The sequence below is a fragment of the Pelophylax lessonae genome (genome assembly GCF_965119305.1).
Source record: "Pelophylax lessonae genome assembly, chromosome: 13".
Lineage (NCBI taxonomy): Eukaryota > Metazoa > Chordata > Amphibia > Anura > Ranidae > Pelophylax > Pelophylax lessonae.
In genome coordinates, this window is record NC_138780.1 from 28,577,023 (window position 1) to 28,597,912 (window position 20,890).

At 41.8% G+C, this 20,890-nt stretch overlaps 1 protein-coding gene across 1 annotated transcript in view; it reads right to left on the reverse strand.

Annotated features, from left to right (window-relative positions):
* The window catches only part of LOC309569128 (cubilin-like), a gene marked incomplete at both ends in the record, with an annotated part of 322,027 nt that continues 301,137 nt past the window's right edge, over positions 1-20,890 (reverse strand). The window contains 10 exons of the mRNA XM_082274890.1: positions 1-219; positions 2,638-2,756; positions 4,115-4,340; positions 8,767-8,882; positions 9,981-10,108; positions 10,207-10,288; positions 10,369-10,544; positions 11,158-11,275; positions 11,359-11,493; positions 14,802-14,867. Of these exons, the coding sequence (XP_082131016.1) occupies positions 1-219; positions 2,638-2,756; positions 4,115-4,340; positions 8,767-8,882; positions 9,981-10,108; positions 10,207-10,288; positions 10,369-10,544; positions 11,158-11,275; positions 11,359-11,493; positions 14,802-14,867 (1,385 nt within the window). The remainder of the gene's footprint in view (positions 220-2,637; positions 2,757-4,114; positions 4,341-8,766; positions 8,883-9,980; positions 10,109-10,206; positions 10,289-10,368; positions 10,545-11,157; positions 11,276-11,358; positions 11,494-14,801; positions 14,868-20,890) is intronic.

Genomic DNA, 20,890 nt, shown 5'->3' on the forward strand with positions numbered 1-20,890 from the left:
CTACTCACAGAAGGTGTAAGAGACTTGGAAGCCCTTCGCCTGCTTCGACACATCACTGCGAAATACGAGAGCCACAGAATTGCCTTTGGAGTAATACAGAGGGATTCTGCGATCACCACAGAATGGACCCCTTTGTGTACCATCCATGACGAGTGTTAGATAGTCGTACATACAGAAACTGGAAGTCTCTACATGGAAGTCACTTATGGTCAGAGCAATCTGAGAAAATAAGGAATAAAATTATGAATAACATGACAGTGTCGTGTTCGTGCAATAAACAAACATATTTTTTTGTGGCATAAAAGTGAGTACCGTATATACTCGAGTATAAGCTGACTTTTTCAGCATGTTTTTTATGCTGAAAAAGCCTCCCTCGGCTTATATTCGAGTCATGGTCTCACTTACCTTTTAAAAAAGCCCCCCCTACGGCGCCAACACGTCACGGCGCATGCGCCATCTGCCCGGGAATAGCCGAACGTGTACGGGCTTTCCCGAGCATCGGCGGTGCATGCGCGGTAATGTGTTGGCACCGGGCAGCGCCATTTTTAAATGTAAGGTGCCTCACGGACAGGTAAGTGAGACTCCTCCACAGCCCCTGCATTTCCTCATGCAGTGCTGCGGGCATGGTACAGAACATTATCCTGTACCATGCCTGCAGCACTGCATCTCCAGCACCATGCCTGTACCATCTGTGCCATGCCTGTACCATCTCCTGTGCCATGCCTGTACCATCTCCTGTGCCATGCCTGTACCATCTCCTGTACCATCACCTGTGCCATGCCTGTTCCATCTCTTGTGCTATGCCTGTACCATCTCCTATGCCATGCCTGTACCATCTCCTATGCCATGCCTGTACCATCTCCTGTGGCATCACCTGTGCAATGCCTGTACCATCTTCTGTGCCATGCCTGTACCATCTTCTGTACCATGCCTGTACCATCACCTATACCATGCCTGTACCATCTCCTGTGCCATGCCCGAACCATCGCCTGTGTCATGCGTGAACCATCTCCTGTGCCATGCCTGTGCCATCTCCTGTGCCATGCCTGTGCCATCTCCTGTACCATGCCTGTACCATCTCCTGTACCAGGTCCACAGCCCTACATCTCGTGTACCATCCCCGCAGCCCCTGTTTTGTGTCTTGTGGTGGTCCATTTTGGTCCAGTAGCTGCTGCATTTCCCACCCTAGGCTTATACTCAAGTCAATAAGTTTTCCCTCTTTTTTTGTGGTAAAATTAGGTGCCTCGGCTTATATTCGGGTCGGCTTATACTCGAGTATATATGGTATGTGGTTGCTTACTATTCATTGATATTACAATTTACCTGAAATACGATTTGACAAATACTGCACATTATAGGCACTGCTTAGGAATCTTGTTGGGAAAAGGAAATCCTTTTTATACCCTGCTTGTAGTGGTCACCAATCTACAACTACTAGACAAGGAATGAAACATCCAGAGCTGGGAGATCTGCTGTGCTCCTCCTACATTACTGGCTGCTTTCTTTGTCATTCACCCGTCTACAATAGACTCAAGAAACTGATCAGCCCCCATCCCTTCCTCTCCCCTTGTGCTCTTGTTATTCTCCATCAGGGTGGCAGGAATTATCCCAGTGCTGCAAAGTCAAGTAAGGCTTTATAAACAGCTTACAAATGTTACATCATCAGATTTCAGCCAGTCTCACAAATTACCACCAACACTTCCTGCATAGGTGTGTGCACAGGGTGTTCCGGATGTCCCTAATCACCCAGTGCAGTGATGATTTCCCCTGCTTCATGGCGCCCCCTGTCTCCCCCCTGCAGTGCTGCCAGCTTACCTCACTTCCTGCGGGCTGCTACAGTGGATGGTTAAGGATGGAGAGCCAGGGAAGGAGCCAGAAAAAAATTCATTTACCGGCCCCTTCTTTTTTTCGAATAAACACACTGAGTGATCTTTACCGGTCACTCCTGTGTTCATTCTTAACTATGTTTACTATGCTTAAGTTTGTGAATGAACCAGAAGCCACTCTGCACAGAGCACTTCCCATTCGTTCACTGTCCAGTGCCGCTGAGACTGCAGAGAAAGGGACTGGGGAATCTTTGTCCTCAGTCCCAGTGAGACATCAGAGGTCTGTTTAGACCCTTGATATTTTACCAAAGTCCCCCCAATGGGGCTCCTAAAAAATTGTAAAAAAAAAAGAATAAAAAATAATATTGTGAAAAATAATTAAAAAATTATATTTAAAAAATTATAAAAATAAAAACTATGGACACCAATCTCTGCTCTACTGACACTGTCCACTGCTCTGCTGATATACACGCATTGTGTGTTTGTACTCTGGGGTACACATCCTAATGCAATAGGCTGCGTATGCCAATGACTTCCTGTCATCACTGGGAAATGATCCAGAACTTGGTGGTAGATAGTCTTATAACAATCTACTTTATTTTTGCTAACAGCCATTAAGTGTAATGCCCCAAACAATACATTCAGTTTCCATTCATCCAGGTAGGCCCTGGAGAACGTTGGTGAATTTAAAGGGGGTTGTACACTAAGAATTTAATGTGTCTTTCCAACATTAAAGTTTTGTCTATATGACCGTTTAAAAAAATTTGTAAGTCCAGTATTCAGGGAGAATTTTTAAGGTATTTTGTTTTACCTTATATCCAGCAGGAGCTGTGATGGTGTAGTTACAATTCATGTTTGCACTGTAGTTTCCTGGGTAACCCGGAGATGTAAAGTTTCCTTCAGGGTTAAAGAAGGATCCTCCACACTGAACTGTGAGAATATAGGTATAGTCAATATAGTAAGTAGAGTAATAATAGTACATGACATCATTTTATGTTTATATATGTACAGTGGGTGAAGAAAAAAAAATCACCCCCTTTAAAATAATCACATTTTGTTGCTTTGCAGCCTGAAATGAAGACACAGTTTTTGTTTTATCCAGCTGTATTTACAAGTGCAACTTATTACATCCAAGTGAAAAATATAACACCAACATGTCGGAAAGAATTAAAAAAATTCAAAAACTGAATTACTGAGTTGTAAAAAGGATCACCCCCCTTTTTCTGAACCACCTTCTGCCTTAAATACAGCCGTTAGTCTGTTGGGATACTACTAACTTTGCACATCTAAACTTTGCAATACTTGCCCACTCTTCTTGCCAGAGCTGCTCAAGTTCAGTAAAATTTGATAGTGACTGTTTGTGGACTGCAGTCTTAGAGTCATACCAGATTATTGTGCTCTCTCCAGCCAATATCTCGCTCTTATGTCAAAATTATTTCTTTTTCTTTTTTTCTTTCTCTTTTCTTTTTCAATATCTCACTTTTGTCACTTCTGGTGCTATCCCTATCTCCACCTTGTTCTGACCTTTGGCTTGTTCCTTGACCTATGACCACTGGTTACCGACTTGGCTTGTTATCAACTTTGGCTTGTTTACTGACTATGCTACTGCTCGATTACTACCTGCTATATCTGCTACTAGACCCTGGCTTACTCACCACCTGATTGGGTGATCCTGAGGACCACAACCTGGTACTAACACACAGCAAAACCCATCTTTTCTATCAGGAGTTCTGGTACACACTGGTTAGTGCTTAGACACCGCACCTCGTGTGAGTCTGTGTCATCCACCAGGGTGACCTGTTGCTGCACTTATCCAGCTGGTCAGTAGAAGCCTCTCTACCACTTTCGCTACTGGTCTTCGAGCCTGACCCCTGACCGTGCAACTGGGGAAAGGGAGACTGGTCCCTGCACCCTATCCTGGAGAATTATGAAGGACATTGTCAACTTCATAGACGTCTAGTGAGATTTTCCAACTTCCTATTTTTACAGTAGGGCAGAGAGCAGGGATATACAGCAAGAGAGATTAATTTATAAAGTGTCTGATCCAAAATAAGCCATATAAGTAAATGCAGAACAATCTATCAACAACTTTATAGTGTGAGGGCCTGACTGGCTGGTTCATTCTAATTGTAAATACTTAGAGATTTCTTGGATTACCTCAAAGGTTGCAAACAGAGGTTAGAAGACATCAAATTGTTGTATCACGAGTCCCTCCTTGGCTCTGCATCTATGATTCTTTACTGTCTATCTTTGAACATTTTCTCTACCATTAAAATAAATCCACATACCTGATCTATATGTAGCTTGGAATCCGACCCCAGCAACAGCCTCGTCACTGACGAACTGGACCAGCATATGGCTCGTGGAAGCGATGAGTGGAGGGAGGGTTTGACTGCCGCAAATTTTATCCAACAACACAGGAGAGTTCTTAGTGGGACCGTCATAGACCCTCATGTAGTCTGAATCGCAGTTAGGAGTGGACTGAATATTAAAGCTACTGAAATTTAGTGAAGCCTAAAAAGTGACATAAAAAATGTATTATCTACAGTAAACTATAAGCTTCACATATTTGTAACTATAAACTGGGTTATTATGTAGTTATTATAATATAATACAATCAAGGACTCTATTAATGTTACACAGTCCTTCAGAAAAAAAAAGAATTGTGGGATTCTGATTTTTGTTAAAAGATCTCACAAAAAGACCCAATAAAAGCTTTACCTAATAAACCTCCATCTAATATTTCATGTGCCTCTTTGAAATTAATACCCTTCAACTCAACTCCACTAAACAAGTGATCGCCCATTCGTGGAAATCACCTACATTAAATTACTATGAAGTTTTCTCTTAAATTGAAAGGCACCATGAAAAATGAAAAGCTTTTCAGGATTGGCCTCTGACAAATATAAGACACTTTTAAAAATATGGTCACCTTGGATGAGTATTTTCCCTAACATCCTGTTAGTACTGCCTGTATAAAATAAGACATACCCCAGCCCTCTGACCCCTCCTTTATCCCTTCCCCTCCTCACCCTTTCGTTTTCTCTCTTATTTCCCTAAGTTTGCTTTTATCCTCTCCTACTAATATTCTACTCTATTTATATATTTTATAGTCCATCATGCCCTGAAAAATATAATATTAATAATAATATTCATAATAATAACAACAATAATAATAATAATAAACTTTATTTTAATAGGTCTGACCAGACTACTGAGGTTGAGAAATCCATTCCACCCCCCACACACACCTGTACTCTATCAGTGTCCACTATCAAGTGGATATAGGAGGATTCCCCTGTAGTGCATTTGCACATCTTTCCAAGCAAGGAGTATTATCTCCAAGGGTTAGAAAGGCTGGATTCATCTCTTTTTCATGGATAGTGTAGGACCCACTGATAATGGGGTACTTTGACATAGTGGTGGGCTTGAGCACTATATGGCCATATGTGGGACCAAATACCCAATTTTATTTATGGATTGTCTTCAAATTTGGTAGTAATTTCTTTTGCATGTGTGCGCTATTCTTTTTTAATATACATGTCTTTTGGTTCATAGCTGCACCAGCTTTACAAATACATGGGTATGCTCCCCCAAATTTTTTGCTTGTTTATTATGTATTCGGTCTGACCAGACTACTGAGGTTGAGCAACCCATCCCACCCCCCACACACACCTGTACTCTATCAGTGTCCACTATCAAGTGGATATAGGAGGAGTCCCATGTAGTGCATTTGCACATCTTTCCAAGCAAGGAGTATTATCTCCAAGGGTTAGAAAGGCTGGATTCATCTCTTTTTCATGGATAGTGTAGGACCCACTGATAATGGGGTACTTTGACGTAGTGGTGGGCTTGAGCACTATATGGCCATATGGTGGGACCAAATCCCCATTTTTATTTATGGATTGTCTTCAAATTTGGTAGTAATTTCTTTTGCATGTGTGCGCTATTTTAATATACATGTCTTTTGGTTCATAGCTGCACCAGCTTTAGAAATACATGGGTATGCTCCCCCATATTTTTTGCTTGTTTATTTTAATAGGTGCCTTTAAAAGGAAGCTTCTTAAAGCGCTTTACAAAGAAAACACAACAAATACACAGGATACCATGAAGGAAAAAGGGACAATTAGGTCAAAGCTTTTCTAAGGAAAACATTTTTAGATTTGATTTGAATGAGTTTAGATAAGATGGCTCTCTGGTGTTCTTTGGAAGTGGATTCCAGAGTTTTGATGCATAGTAGGAGAAGGCTCTGTCTCCCATCGAGTGTGAAAAGAGGGGACACACAAAAGACCAGAATTTGAGGAGTGGAGGTTATTTGGGGGGAATAAGTTGAGAAAAGCTCAGAGAGATAATGGGGTGCCAAGCCATGAAGAGCCTTATAGGTGAGCAAAAGGATCATAAGTCTAAAGAGCTTTACAGCTACAATGTATGATAGCATTGGACGCAGCCGCACAATGTTTCTCAAGTGGAAAAAAAATGTTCTGACAACATTTTGTACATGTGGATCAAAGGTTAAACTAGCATCAAATATCACCCCTAGATTTTCCAATTTGGACTTAGGCATGAGTACAGTGCCATCTATAGCTATTAGGACTAGCCTTACGTTGTTGATGGGGGATGCCACTATAAGCATGACTTCAGTCCTGTCTCGGTTTAATTGGAGGAAATTATGGGCCATCCAAATTTTGATATTACAAATACAGCTAGACTGGAGAGAAGCAGCCAAAGTAGAATCTGTCTTAGCAGGGATCTAAGTGTCATCAACATAGAAGTGATAATAAAGCCCATGGGTTCTAAGCTGTTGGCCAAGTGGAAACATGTAGATACTAAAAAGTAAGGGACCTAAGATGGAACCCTGAGGAACACCGTACTTATCTGGACCAATTTCAGACTGGAATCCGCCAAGAGAAACAAATCTGCCAATATTTATGAAACTATGTCTAAGACCTATTCCTAGATGCTTTTTTTTCTCTTTCCACTTGTTTTTATAATCTATAATATAATATATCAGATTTCACTTGTCTAATGTAAGATATATAAGAATAATTTCTGTAATATGTTTTATATTTGTGATGTACCTTGCATTCTTGTCATTACTTTATTCTGAGCAAATTTATTTCAGGGTTTTGGTGGCCCCTTATGGTTTTACTTTTTTGTTTATTTTTTTCTTCTTCTTGTAATAAAAACTCTTATAAAAACTAGACATCTTAGCTAGAAATATCTTCAGCTGTGAAATTGAAAAAAAATTTCACAGCTGAACATATTTCTAGCTAAGATGTCTATTGAAATGTGCATGTTTTCCATTGATTTTCCAGTTGACAGAACTTTTCTCCCTGCTAATTATTTTTTTCTTGTAAGTTCTTTAATGACACAAATAAGCTTAAACAAGACACATTTTTGTGAAGAACCTTTTAACAGAAGTCTTAAGTTTCATGCTATATTGCATTGAAGTCAAAGCAACCTTTAATTTAACACTGTGTCTGTGGATATTGCAATACCACCACAATTGGTAACATGATAGTGCAAAAATACAGCGCAAATTTGATGTGGTGAAATTACTAAAAATAAAATATAAAATATAAAATATTCCACCGTGCCAAATGAATATAAATGTGTCAATTGCATATAAATAATTCCATATAAATATAGATGCACCTAATGAAAATACAGTCACTTAAAATACATCACTTTAAAAAACAATCACTTAATAAAACACCCCGTGAAGTGAAAATTCATAAGTAATACAGTTCATGAATATAAAAGAACAAAACAGTCCAATGCTACACTCCAATGCAGCAAGTAGCCAGTGAAAGACGGGCTGTGAAACCAAAAAATAAAGTGCTCAGGTGCTCAGGTTCTTGTGCAAATTCATGCTGCAATGGTGAGGTGGTAAGTGACTAGTCCTCTCCCCCAAGGTTTTGAACTTACCGGACCAAGTGGACCCTAGAAACTTTACAGTGTCAGGGTCACACAGGCAGAGTCCGGCTAGGGATCCGGAATACACTCTTTAGTTTTAGCTGGGACCACCAGGATTCTCCTATACGCTTCCACCAAGTCAGGACAGAGATTGTATATAAAAGAAAAAAGGGGTCTCCAATAGTGTGATATTGCTAATACTTCTTGTTTATTGTGAAAAGAACAGATAAAACACTCACATTTAGTGATTAAAAAAAAGGCGTTGTAAAATCGTGACCCGGTATTGTGATCAGCAATTGCGGTGTGCAGCCCCTCTGGCTCCGGCGTGCGTTCCACCGCTACCGGAAGTGACGTATCGGAAGGCGTGGAGCCGGAAATTGCATTGACGCGTTTCGCCCTCCCACTGGGCGTTATCACAGACGTATTTGGTAACATACTTTTAAGAAGCAAAACCTCAAATTAATCCAAGACCCATTTTGTTCCCACTAAAGTCCCCATTCCTACAATCCTCTCACTACCATATGTTACATAGTTACAAAGTAGGTGAGGTTGAATAAAGACAATAGTCCATCCAGTTCAACCTGTGTAGGTGTGTGTGGACGTATTCATTTCTCATACCCCTGAATGTTTCGATCCTTGAGATGTACGTCCAAGAGTCTTTTGAAAGCCACCATACTTCCTGCAGAAACCACCTCTTGTGGTAGAGAATTCCACAATCTTGTAGCCCTACCACCGCTATGGCTCCTCTTTTTCTATATATCTCTAAAAGTCTTTCACCATGGCAAAATATGAGAAAACAAAGCACTGTAGTCTTATATTTATCTCAATGTACAAAAGTGTTATGTTCAGGTAGGGAGTATTTGGACCTAGTACTTGGCTCTACACCAGTCAAGTCTCATTTTTTCTTATAAATGTAAAGTTCATCTAATCTATAAAACAATTTTCAGAAGGCAGTGAATTTTCACAGATAGATTGCTAGACATTTAAGGTAACATTTTGCATATCTACATTTCTGTTTCCTTACCTTCCCTGATGGAACCCTGATCAACCAAACGTAGTCAAGATTATTAGGATAAGCATAGGGATAGTTGTCAGAAGTGAAAGTTCCTGTCTTATTATTAAGCAAAGTCGCACTGACACCTAAGAAATAAGAAATAGACAAATCAATTGTGTTCAATTACTGGAGGAATACATTGATAATAGTAATAATGAATTTGTGGGAAACGGGAGAAGGTATTAACCTTCTATTAGATTCAAATTGCTAGAATTTTGAACTTAAAATCAAATGAACGTTGAGTTTAACCCCTTTATGATAAAGATAAAAGATCCTCAATGCCACAATGCAGTGTCACAAGTTTAGCATGTGTTAGTAAAACTCTACATATCTTTGTGTGTCCACGTAAATTATACCTTGTTTTGTGCAGGCCAAATTGATCCTTCATTTCATGATAAATATGAAAAGAAATCTCATGATTTTTTTTTAACCACTTCCATACCGGGCCATAGTAAAATGACGCCGGCAGGAAGGGCTCCTTGATCCGGGCGGACGTCATATAGTACCTATCTGCAGCCCATGTTCCCTAGATTATGTGTTGGGGTGTTGGCTTTCAAAAATGGGGTCATTTTGTGGGTAATTCCATTGTCCTGGTGCTCCAGGGCCTTCAAAAGTGTGATAGGTCGTTGGCCAAGTGGAAATTATATGTGTAATTTATGCTCCTAGAACACCTGACAGTGCTCCTCGCATGTTGGGCCTCTGTATGTGGCCAGGATGTGTAAAAGTCTCACACATGTGGTATTGCCATACTCAGGAGGAGTAGCAGAATGTATTTTGGGATGTAATTGCAAGTATGCATATACTGTGTGTGAGAAATAACTTGTTATTATGCCAATTTTGTGTAAAAAAAAACAAAAAAAAAACTGCTCTGTATGGAAGTGGTTAATGAAAAAAAAACTGGCCAAATTGAAAGCCAATATCATATGTTTTAAATCTAGCTGTATCTTTTTTTTATCATTACCATGACCCACCACCAATAAATAACCCAAAATTAATTTTCATTGCATGGGAATACCACATATGTGTACAATATTTATTATATATACCGATAGTAGGGCCCTGAAACAAAACTACACATTTTTCTTTTTTTGTTAAAACATGTAAAAATTTATTTAAAATACAATTATAAAAACTTTAATTTCTAATGTTTCTAACCTAAAAAACTGAAATGTACAGAAACTTACTGCATTGATAAAGTCGGTTAATTTTAGTGACATCCAAGATGCTCAATCCAATTGTCTGCCCAATGGGCACACTGGGGTCTGGCTTGGGGACAATTGTGCGTTGGTTTGAAGTGTTGGAGAACGCATAGCTGGAAAATGTTGAATGGAGATAAAGTTGACGTCTTACCATTAAAATATTTTATAATTTATCAGTAATTCACCAGCTAACAGAAAAGTCATAACTTACGCATCATAATGCATCACTGAACCGTAGTCATATGGACTGCCCAGGTTATTAGTGTCCGCTTTAGCAAAATTACCCCAGTATCCTGTAACAAGACAAAAGCAGTGGTAATGTCTCTTTTTTGAAAACATGGCTAAATTCTCTTTGTGTAAATGTTGGCAGTACCTTTAGAGATATACTGGAAATTGATGTCAACATAATTGTCACGATCACTTCTTACATGCTCATGGTAGAAGCCCAGGGCATGTTCTAGTTCATGTTGTATAGTCCCCCTGAAGATGCAGCCACCACCCAATGAAACTGTCTGGCTTCCACCAGTTCTTCCAATATATGAGTAGCAGCTAGAAATTGTAAATATACCGTTCAAAAGAGTTATGCTTAATACCATTTCGGAGCCAAAGACAATAGTTTTAATAGAGACAATAATTGAATCAGAGCTACAGAAAGAAAACAATATCTGTTTGTACTAAGCTTTTGAACTTTCTAATTCATATCAGCAGGTGTATCCCTATGCATGTACCCAGTGCTAATAAGAGGTATGGTGTTTCGGAAATAAGTAACTTTGTGCTGGCTCCAAACATTTGATCACTGCTCACTTTTGGAAGGACATATTTGGTTTTATTTTCATTGTAAGTGGAATCCTTTGAGTCTGTTGACACTAAGCCCCACTCCCTCTCAGTCACTTTCATTTTTCTACTATATACTCAATGTAAACAGTGCCCAAATAAAAAATTCTATGTCCCTGTGCAATTTCTGCTAGGTACACAGAAAAAGGAGACAACTAAGAAGAACCTTGTTGTTGGCTTGAGACTTTCACATATATTTGCAAATGTGCAGAGGAGTTCTATAGTTTTTGTTTAAGGAAATTAAACAGCGAAGCCGTCATGCACAGATAGGTGCTCCCTACTTTTTCACTTTATGTAGAGAACTATGATGGACAATAGACAACCTTACCCATCATCAGGTGTGATGTTGAGATAATCGTCTTCTGTTGTACGAGACACAAACCTCACACAAGTCAATGCCTCAAACTCTGCCATGGCGAGCACAATGCTATTCAGGTCACTGGAACCTGGAAACAAAGATAGAAGGTTGGGTTTCTACAAATAAATAGCAACGAATACTTCAATGCATGAGAACAAAGAGGGAACTCACTGTAGCGGGAATCAATGATGTAGGGAACAGGAACAGTACCGTCATCACTTTTAGGCCAAAGGCAAGAAGTACAGTCAATGGCGCTGCGGTCATTTTGTATCAGCATATCGCCTCCATACATGGGCGTTTTGCTATCTAAAAACACAGAAAATGGTTATAGTTAAAAACACAGAACATTTATTAGATTTAAGCTGCCCATACACTCTGAACTGTCTGAAATTTGCTATATGGGTGCCTCTGTCAGGCCCCCTCTTACCCCGACATCCTTTGATTGAAAAATCAAAGGATCTAGACCACATGTGTCAAACACGATGCCCGCGGGCCGAATCTGGCCCTCCAGGCCTTTTCATGTGGCCCTCACACCTCTCCTAGAGGTTCAGTAGAGCTCTAGCCCTCCTTTGGGCCTCCCCCAGACCCTTCACTTTCTGCTTCCTAGCTCTGCTCCCAGCTTCTTCCCAGCAGCAACACAAGGTAAGGGGGTGCACTTTGATGAAAGGGGTGGGGGTGGTGGGGAACTCTTGACATCTGATGTAAGTGGGTTGAGATACAACCGACCCTTTGAGGGCAATCATAATGCTGATGTGGCCCTTGATAAAGTTGAGTTTGACACCCCTGATCTAAACAATACATTTGAGAACTGACAGCAGCTGCGTCTAATCAGAGGCAGTACAATACAATGTTGGGATATACAAAATAATACAATAGGCACAGCGGGAGATTTGTCCATCTGGAGGAATCTGTTTGATCTTTTTTCATTTAACCCACAGTCCCAGCTTTACTTTAGTTCTGTGACATAGCACATGTGGGTGAGACCTACTCTCGCTGCATGAGGGGATACCTCCTCCTCGTGTATGCGCTCACCAATGCATGTGATCAGGTGGGGCTGTGGTCATCTGAAATCAACATTAAGGCCATACCCTGGTCTTGAAATGAGCTGTACACCTTGTGCAGCTGTGCATGGACCTGCATATTCTTACGGTGAAGCACTCTGTCCCATATTGCTGCACACCTTGTCTTCCAAAAAGCAGTATTTAGAGGGGGACACTGCTGAGCTTGTGTCCTGCACCACGAGTATAGCTTTCCTCTGCTACCTCTTTCCCAGTGACAGAATGGGATCCCACCATGCACTAAGCGTGAATCTCATGCATGCACTTAGCTCCATTAGTTCTTCCGCCGCATGCGGATAGGTCCATGAGGTCTCTGTACTGTGGGTTCAGTTCCGGTTTCTTTTAGGAGATAAACCCCTAGCGAGGGAGCCAGAGCACCAACCCCTGGATACCGAAGAACCCATCACCGGGTACCATTCTTAACTATCTGGCTGCTATTACATTTCCACCAGTCCATGGTTACCCATAGCAACTACACACTGCCCAACAATTCCTTTACTGAGTTAACCCTTAGTGGTGGCCTTCCATTCCTTCCTCTTCATCCCTATATGTGCTGTACAGACCCTGTATTCCATGTACCTTCATGCACTCCTTTGAATCACTTCAGACCAGGCATGTCTCAGTTGAACAGACTTTACTGGACAACCCAACAATACAGTCCAACAGTGCAATAACAGTTAATTCCTAATTAGCTAGTCCCAGGCTGCCCAGTGCATACTTTCCCAAAAGGTGAGAGTCCATATATGGTCCTGGCTCAGGCGACTTCCTTAGCGTATGCTCCAGATGCTGTTGGTGGCTACATCATTAGAAACAAACACAAGATTTCCCAGCACACTTACCATCCAGCCTGCAAAAACAACCAAATTGACCTTGTCTAAAAGTTTACGTTAAAAAAAGACGATTTTTTTTGCACACATTAGCAAAAATATGCTCCTACTTTGGAGGCTCTGGAAATTTGAAGTTAGGACCGCAGTCTATACAAAGGTCCCTTAGCATGGGGGCTGTGGCATATGCATATATTTGCAAACGTGTTCAAACAAATCCCTCTGTTTTTTTAAGTAAACTGTTAGACAGGGACAATTTAGTTGTTTTGGTTTTGTGCTGTGATTTGCCCTTCCATGCACACCTTGCTTTAAAGGCCAGTTATAGGTTGGGGTGGCTGCCCCTTTTTTGTACAGTTGGCTACATTGTTAGGCTTGGCCTCTTGAATCTTCCCATGCAGGACACAGCAGACAGCGAGCCCCCAAGCAGAGCCTCCCCCCTCTATTTATTGACAGCTCAGGGTGGAGGGCAGAGCTCAGAAATGCCCGGGAAAATGCTGAGCTTGCTTAACCTCTTAGCACCTGGGCAGCCATAAGAAACTAACTAGCTCATCTGTAATCCCCTACTTACACTCAGCCCTGTGTGGCAGGGGAGAAGACCTGATTTTGCCACAGGTAAGTAACACTTTCATTGCTGATGAGGTCATGTTTCTGTCACTCTGTTCTCTCCTCTTATTACAATGGAGCAGTCACTATAGCAGCATTAACATACTCATTGTGCTACTTCTCCCACCCCTAGTCTTAGCTCTAGATGGACTGCAAAAGGCTGATTCTAAAGCCTCGTACACACGCAACGAATTTCTGCCGACCGGTCGTCCGTCTTTTGTCAAGAGTGGTGTCTGTTGGTTGGAATGTGCCTAGACTGCACACGAATTTTCCTGCATGACAAAATTCTACTTTAGAAGTGATGTCATGTGTTGGATTGCTTTCTTTGTGTTCTTTCATCTCTGAGCATGCCTAGTCTTGCTCATAAGATTTTTCCCCATCCAAATCTGTACTAATGAGACAAAAATCGGACGTGTTTTGACGGGCAACAAAAATTATATAGCCTGCACACCAGGATTTTTTCGGCCGAAAAGTTGGAGTCGGTTGTCGGAAGCACCATACTAACAAGCCGAAAATCGGCAGATCGGTCGTCGGACGAAATTTCCCGGCCGAATTTCGACGCGTGTGTACGAGGCTTAAGTCCAGTTAAGGTACTTACATTGCCTGCATTTAAAATAGTACAATTACGATGTAGTAAGGAATACAGACTGCATTAATTATTATTATTTTTTTTTTTATTTGCCTGGAGTTCAGCTTTAATTGTAGATTCAAAACTAGAAATTGCAAAAGAAGAATACACAGTTTTACTAGAGATATCGGTGCTGATTTTCTACTAAATTTCCATGCAAAGTGCAATTTTTTTTGCAAAGTGAACAGTTTATTTGCCTTTAATAAATCATCCTCTTTATCGCACAAGTGTCACTGTAATGGTAGAAGGGAATAGGAATAACCCATCAGTCTTTTTAGAAGTAGAATACTGATTTTAAAGAAACATTCAACAATGAGTTTGTAACTTAAGACAAGAGCACCGTATATTTCCTTACATGCCATTGGCTAGTCCATCAGTGCATGATTTAAAGGATCCTGAAAGTCATAACTTTATTCATTATAATTGGTTACTATCTATTGCCTTGCCTTGATTTTGCGCCCTCATAATGCAGTAAAGAACCCTGTGGTTTAGAATAATTACCCTTATTAGCTTTCAAAATCTTGCTGAAGATTCCTTGAGGTACTTCTGAGCCTTCATTCTTTGGGGCTATGCATACAAAATACACATTAGGCACATCTAGTCAAATAATTGCAACCAAAAAAATGAAAGTGACTTAATTTTGTTGAAATATTGAACCATTTAAAAAATGTAATCATAAAACAATAACAAAAACATACAAACAATTATATGTGCATTTATATATGATATTGGCCGATATTTTCGTACATTTAAAACATTTTTTTTTTTTAATCACTTGACAGGTACTCTTGTGGAGGGATCTGGGGAACTAAAAGACCCCAAACCCCTCCCCTGCATTTAAAAGCATTCAAAACGCCAAGTTTGACTGTTTTGAATGCTGTCATTTTTTTTTTTTTTATAAATTCAATGTTTATTGAAAAAGGAATAGGCATATAACATATGTAAGAGCAATGGTACATGTCCAAAGACAGTAGGCAAGCAGAAGACAATGTACAAGGCAATAAACGAAAACATATCTCAGGATAGGTTGTCCAACATGGAGAAACACAAGCGGTAAGAACCAAGAGCCGGCTACAGGGCGTTGGCCCTCCAAAAATGTCTTAATCCCTATCCCCGCCGGCATCTATCAAATGGCCGGCCCATGGGGGCAGGGAGGGACCGATCCGGCGGCCTGCCCTGCTTATAAATTCCGATAGGCAGGTAGGTTAGCTGTCATTTTTTTAAATCTGGCGCCGAGTACCCGAAAGTGATGTCATGACATCACTTCCGGGTTTTTACATGGAGACCCGATCAGATCGAATGTGGCTTTGATCGGGTCTTCGCCAGACGTGCAGGCTGGTTGCCCGGGTCTCCCGTTGGGACAGGAGACACGGGCGAGCTGCGGAAGGCAGCGGGAGGGGGGGCGTCCTTGTCAGCCGCATTGGTTGTCATTACAAGACAGCCGACTGTCGGCTATGGACGCCAGTACCGGGGATATGCCTCTAGCTGCAGGCATCACTCCGGTACAAGCACTTTCCGAAATATCGGCAATATGGGCCACCTTGGTGGCCAATTCCGATATATCGGGGAAAGTGCATATCGGCCCTAGATATATTGGCTTTGCCGATAATCGGTCGATTTCTAGTATTAACTGTAAACACCTCCCTTGTGTAAACAGCCAAAAGCTCAAAACTGATGCTGGTTGCTGCCATCTTGTATGTGATGTTGGTAACCCCAGCAGATTCGCTCAGAGGTGTCGCTCGTGACACTTTATAGTATCCCTCTTCACTCCTCCCCTGGCAGCTACATAAAAGGTTATGTGGGAACTTGGTAAGGGGAGGGACAGAAATGCTGGGCCAGCACAGACAGTAACTGGACACTCCCAAAAGAGGAGAGGACCAATAGAAGCAATGAGGGAGGGGGCTGTGCTAGAGAAGTTATTCTCAGAGTGATCAACATTTCTTTACAAGTTCTAAGCCACATTGCAGCTGAATAATAAATCATTTTATAATAATATAAATATAAAAGTTTTATAATTGTATTATAATATACACTACTCAAAAAAAAGAAACACCTTTTAATCAGAGTATAGCATCAAGTCAACTAAACTCCTGGGATATTGATCTGGTCAGTTAGGTATCAGAGGGGGTTGTTAATTAGTTTCAGCTGCTTTGGTGCTAATGCAATTAACAACAGGTGGACTAGGCAACAATGAGCCTCCAAAACAGGAATGGTTTTACAGGTGCTACTGGCTATTGGCATTTTTTTCCCCTATTCATCTTTTCTGACTTTTTTTCACTAGTTTTGCATTTGGCTAGGGTCAGTGTCACTACTGGTAGCATGAGGTGATACCTGGACCCTATAGAGGTTGCACAGGCAGTCCAACTCCTCCAGGATGGCACATCAATATTTGCCATTGCCAGAAGGTTTGCTGTGTCTCCCATCACAGTCTCAAGAGCATGGAGGAGATTCCAGGAGACAGGCAGTTACTCTAGGAGAGCTGGACAAGTCCATAGAAGCTCCTTAACCCAACAGCAGGACCGGTATCTGCACCTTTGTGCAAGGAGGAACAGGATGAGCCTTGCCAGAGCCCTACAAAATGACCTCCAGCAGGACACTGGTGTGAATGTCTCTGACCAAACAATCAGAAACAGACTTCATGAGGGTGGTCTGAGGGCCTGACGTCCTCTAGTGGGCCCTGTGCTCACTACCAGATACTGTGGAGCTCGACTGGCATTTGCCATTGTACACCAGAATTGGCACTGGCACCCTGTGCTTTTCACAGATGAGAGCAGGTTCACCCTGAGCACATGTGACAGACCTGAAAAAGTCTAGAGAAGCCAAAGAGTACGTTATGCTGCCTGTAATATCGTTCTGCAAGACCGGTTTGGAGGTGGGTCACTGATGATCTGGGGAGGCATATCCATGGAGGGACACACAGACCTCTACAGGCTAGAACAGTGTTTCTCAACTCTGGTCCTCAAGGCACACTAACAGGCCAGGTTTGCAAGAAAACTGAAATATATCACAGGTGATATAATTTGCTGCTCAGTGATTGCAGAATTCTAGTCTGCATCTCTCCAAGGTAATACTTAAAATCTGGCCTGTTAGTGTGCCCTGAGGACCGGAGTTGAGAAACACTGGGCTAGAAAATGACTCCCTGACTGCCATTAGGTATCGGGAAGAAATCCTTGGACTCATTGTCAGACCCTACACTGGTGCAGTGGGTCCTGAGTTTCTTCTGGTGCACGACAATGCCCGGCCTCATGTGGCGAGAGTATGCAGCCAGTTCCTGGAGGATGAAGGAATTGATACCATTGAATGGCCCCCACGCTCGCCTGACCCAAATCCAATAGAACACCTTTTGAGCAGAGTATAATATAAAAAAAGTATAATAATATATCATTTAATCAAAGAAAAACACTTCAAGAAAGCATTTAAAATATTGTTTTTTTTTTCTATGCTTTTACCCGCAATGTTTTAAATTGCAAATGGGTCTCTTTCAGGTAAGGAATCTTTACACTAAGATCTATGAAAATGTGGGATAGTCTTCCTTAGGGCCTGGTTTTCGATGACTTGCAATTATTAACCACTTGCTCACTTTTACCCCTTCCTAACCAGGCCAATTTTTAGCTTTCATCGCTGCCACACTTTGAATTACAATTACGCGATCATGAAAACAATGTGCCTAAAACTAAATTTTTTTCATTTTTTTTCACACAAATAGAGCTGTCTTTTGGTGGTATTTAATCACCAATGGTTTTTTTCTTTTAAATAAATGAATAAAGACAAAAATCTTTTAAAAAACTAAACTTTTCCATAGTTTGCTATAAAGTTTTGCAAATTGTAATTTTTCTCCTTCACTGATGTGAGGCAGCACTGATGGCCACTGATAGGCTGCACTGATGGGCACTGATGAGGCAGCACTGATGAGGTGGCATTGATGGGCACTGAAAGGCTGCACTGATGGGCACTGATGAGGCGGCACTGGTGGGTACTAATGAAGAGGCACTGATGAGGTTGCACTGATAGGCTGCACTGATGGGCACTGATAGGTGTCACTAATGGGCACTAATATGTGGCACTGATGGGCATTGATAGGCAGAACTGATAGGCACTGGTGTGTGACACTGATGGGAACTTTATGTTGCTAAATAAAATGAATAAAGACAAAAAAAATTAAAGGAAAATACAAACTTTTTCATAGTTTGCTATAAAATTTAACAAATTGTAATTTTTCTCCTTCACTGATGTGCGCTGATGAGGCAGCACTGATGGGCACTGATAGGCTGCACTGATGGGCACTGATAGGCTACACTATTTGGCATTGAAGAGGCAGCACTGATGAGATGACATTGATGAGCACTGAAAGGCTGCACTGATGGGCACTAATGAGGCGGCACTGGTAGGTACTGATGAAGAGGCACTGATGCGGTTGCACTGGTGGGCACTGATAGGTGGCACTAATGGGCACTGATATGTGGCACTGATGGGCACTGATAGGTGGCACTAATAGACAGCAATGAAGGGCACTGGTAGGCAACACTGATGGGCACTGGTGGGTGACAGTGATGGGAACTGGTAGGTGGCTCTGATAGGTGACATTGATGAGGAGACACTGGTGGGCATAGATTGGCAGCAGTGGTGGGCACTGATTGGCAGCAGTAGGCACCAATTGGCAGCTTTAGTGGGCACTGATTGGCAGCAGGGGCGGCACACATTGGCAGCAGTAGTTGACACAGATTGGCAGAAGCGATCACGGGGGCCATCATATGACAGCCTCCCAGAACTGGATGCGCTGTCAGGGGAGGACTGGGCCAGGGGGCAGGGGGGCAATTGATGCCCCATAAAAAAGGCCTGCACTGCTTCTGCCAAAGACATGCCTAAAGGATTCCTGGTAAGGAGAAATAGAAATTCTCTGCCACCGACCTACTGAGTGTGGGTTGAAGACAAGGACAGAGAGCGCAGGCCTCCCCCCAGCATGGATGGTTTAAACTGTGTCTGAGCAGAGACTGGTTCCATGCCCCACTGGAGACTCTCCTCCCCTGGGCAGCCCCGACCAAGCTGTCTTAGCTCCCCCCAAACCACCCCCTGCTGGCCAGGTCAGGAACCCAGATTCAGCCAGTAAGTAGAGAGTATCTGGAGCAGGGCTTCAGCTTAGAACGGGGGTCAGGAGGACGACGGGAAGAGGGAGAGTGGGAGGGGGCTGAGTCACTGCACCATGGACCTCTGGTTTGTACTTTCCCCCTGGGCCGAAAGTTGCCAATCTGCCCCTGTGCGCTGTAGCCGTCATTCGGCATCAGCATGGACGGCAAGTAGTTAAGGATTATATTTTTGCAAATGTTTACAAAAAAAAACATTATCTAATGTTAATCCATGGATGTATTCTTTGTCATTTGGAACGAGGAAGGATTTCTTTCCATGAAGAGCAAAATAGTCTTTATAAAGGATGTTTACCTTCTTCTGGATCAACTATGCGTTTCAAGTTTTGAGGTTACATATTTTTTTCTGGATAAAATACATATAGATAGAAGATGTAATATTTTCTTTTGTTTGCAGACGCACAAAGAAAAATAATTCTGTGGATTCTTTAGTCAGAATGGTTGGTGCCAACTGAGACGTACAATCAATAATTGACTAAGGAATATTATATATATATAAAAAAAAGGACTAATGAAATAGGAAAAATGGAGGCTAAACAAAACAGACAATAGAGGACAGAAAGCAAATAAAAATTATTTTTTAAATAAAAACTTTAAAAAGCTTACCATCGTTGTTCTCTCCAGGTAGATGGTACTGAAAATTAAATATTTTGCATTAATATCTTATTTCAAATGAAATAATATAACAGCACATCAAGTGTTGAACCAATCCCAACCCCATCTGCAAGAGTCCTTCTCAGCCCTCCTTAAAGTGTTAGTAAACCCAGGAGCCTGCATTCACTATATCTGGTCTTCCACAGTACACAGAACTTGGAAATGCAATTATTTTAGTAAATATAAACTGCTAAATACTTTTTCTCATCGGCAGTATATAGCAGTCTTGTGACTTCTATCAGTGTCCAGTCCAGCACTGGTTAAAGCTTGTAAAGGGGTTTTTATACTTCTCTGACTGTTCTATGAGGCTGCATTACCCCTGACCAGGGCTTTTTTTTAGCTGGAACCTGCTCCCTGCTCACCACTATCACTTGTAAACACTGGAGTCTGGCTACTGTGTTTACAAGTTACAGCTTGTCTCCTAACGGCTTCCATAGATCTGATCTCATGAGAGGCTCCCACTGAGTGCAGGATTGGGACAAGAGGGATGGAGGTGCCCGGGGCGCAGTGGGGATGCTGACACTCCTACTGGATGATCTCCCCGCAAATGAGACAATGAAAAAGTCCTTCTAGCTTCCTAAGGTACTTTCTTCCTGAGGTAGCTGAATTTAATACAACTTCAGGGCCCTTCCTGGCACCCCCTTTACCCTCTAATCTTCAGGGCTTAACAACTTGGCACCCCCTTTACTGTAACACTCTGGGTTAGCTGACTTCTGGATCTCCTTGACCCCTCCGGAGTGGTCCCCTCTCTTAGGCAGACCCCTGGGCAGATGCTTGAGTACTCACAATACTGTT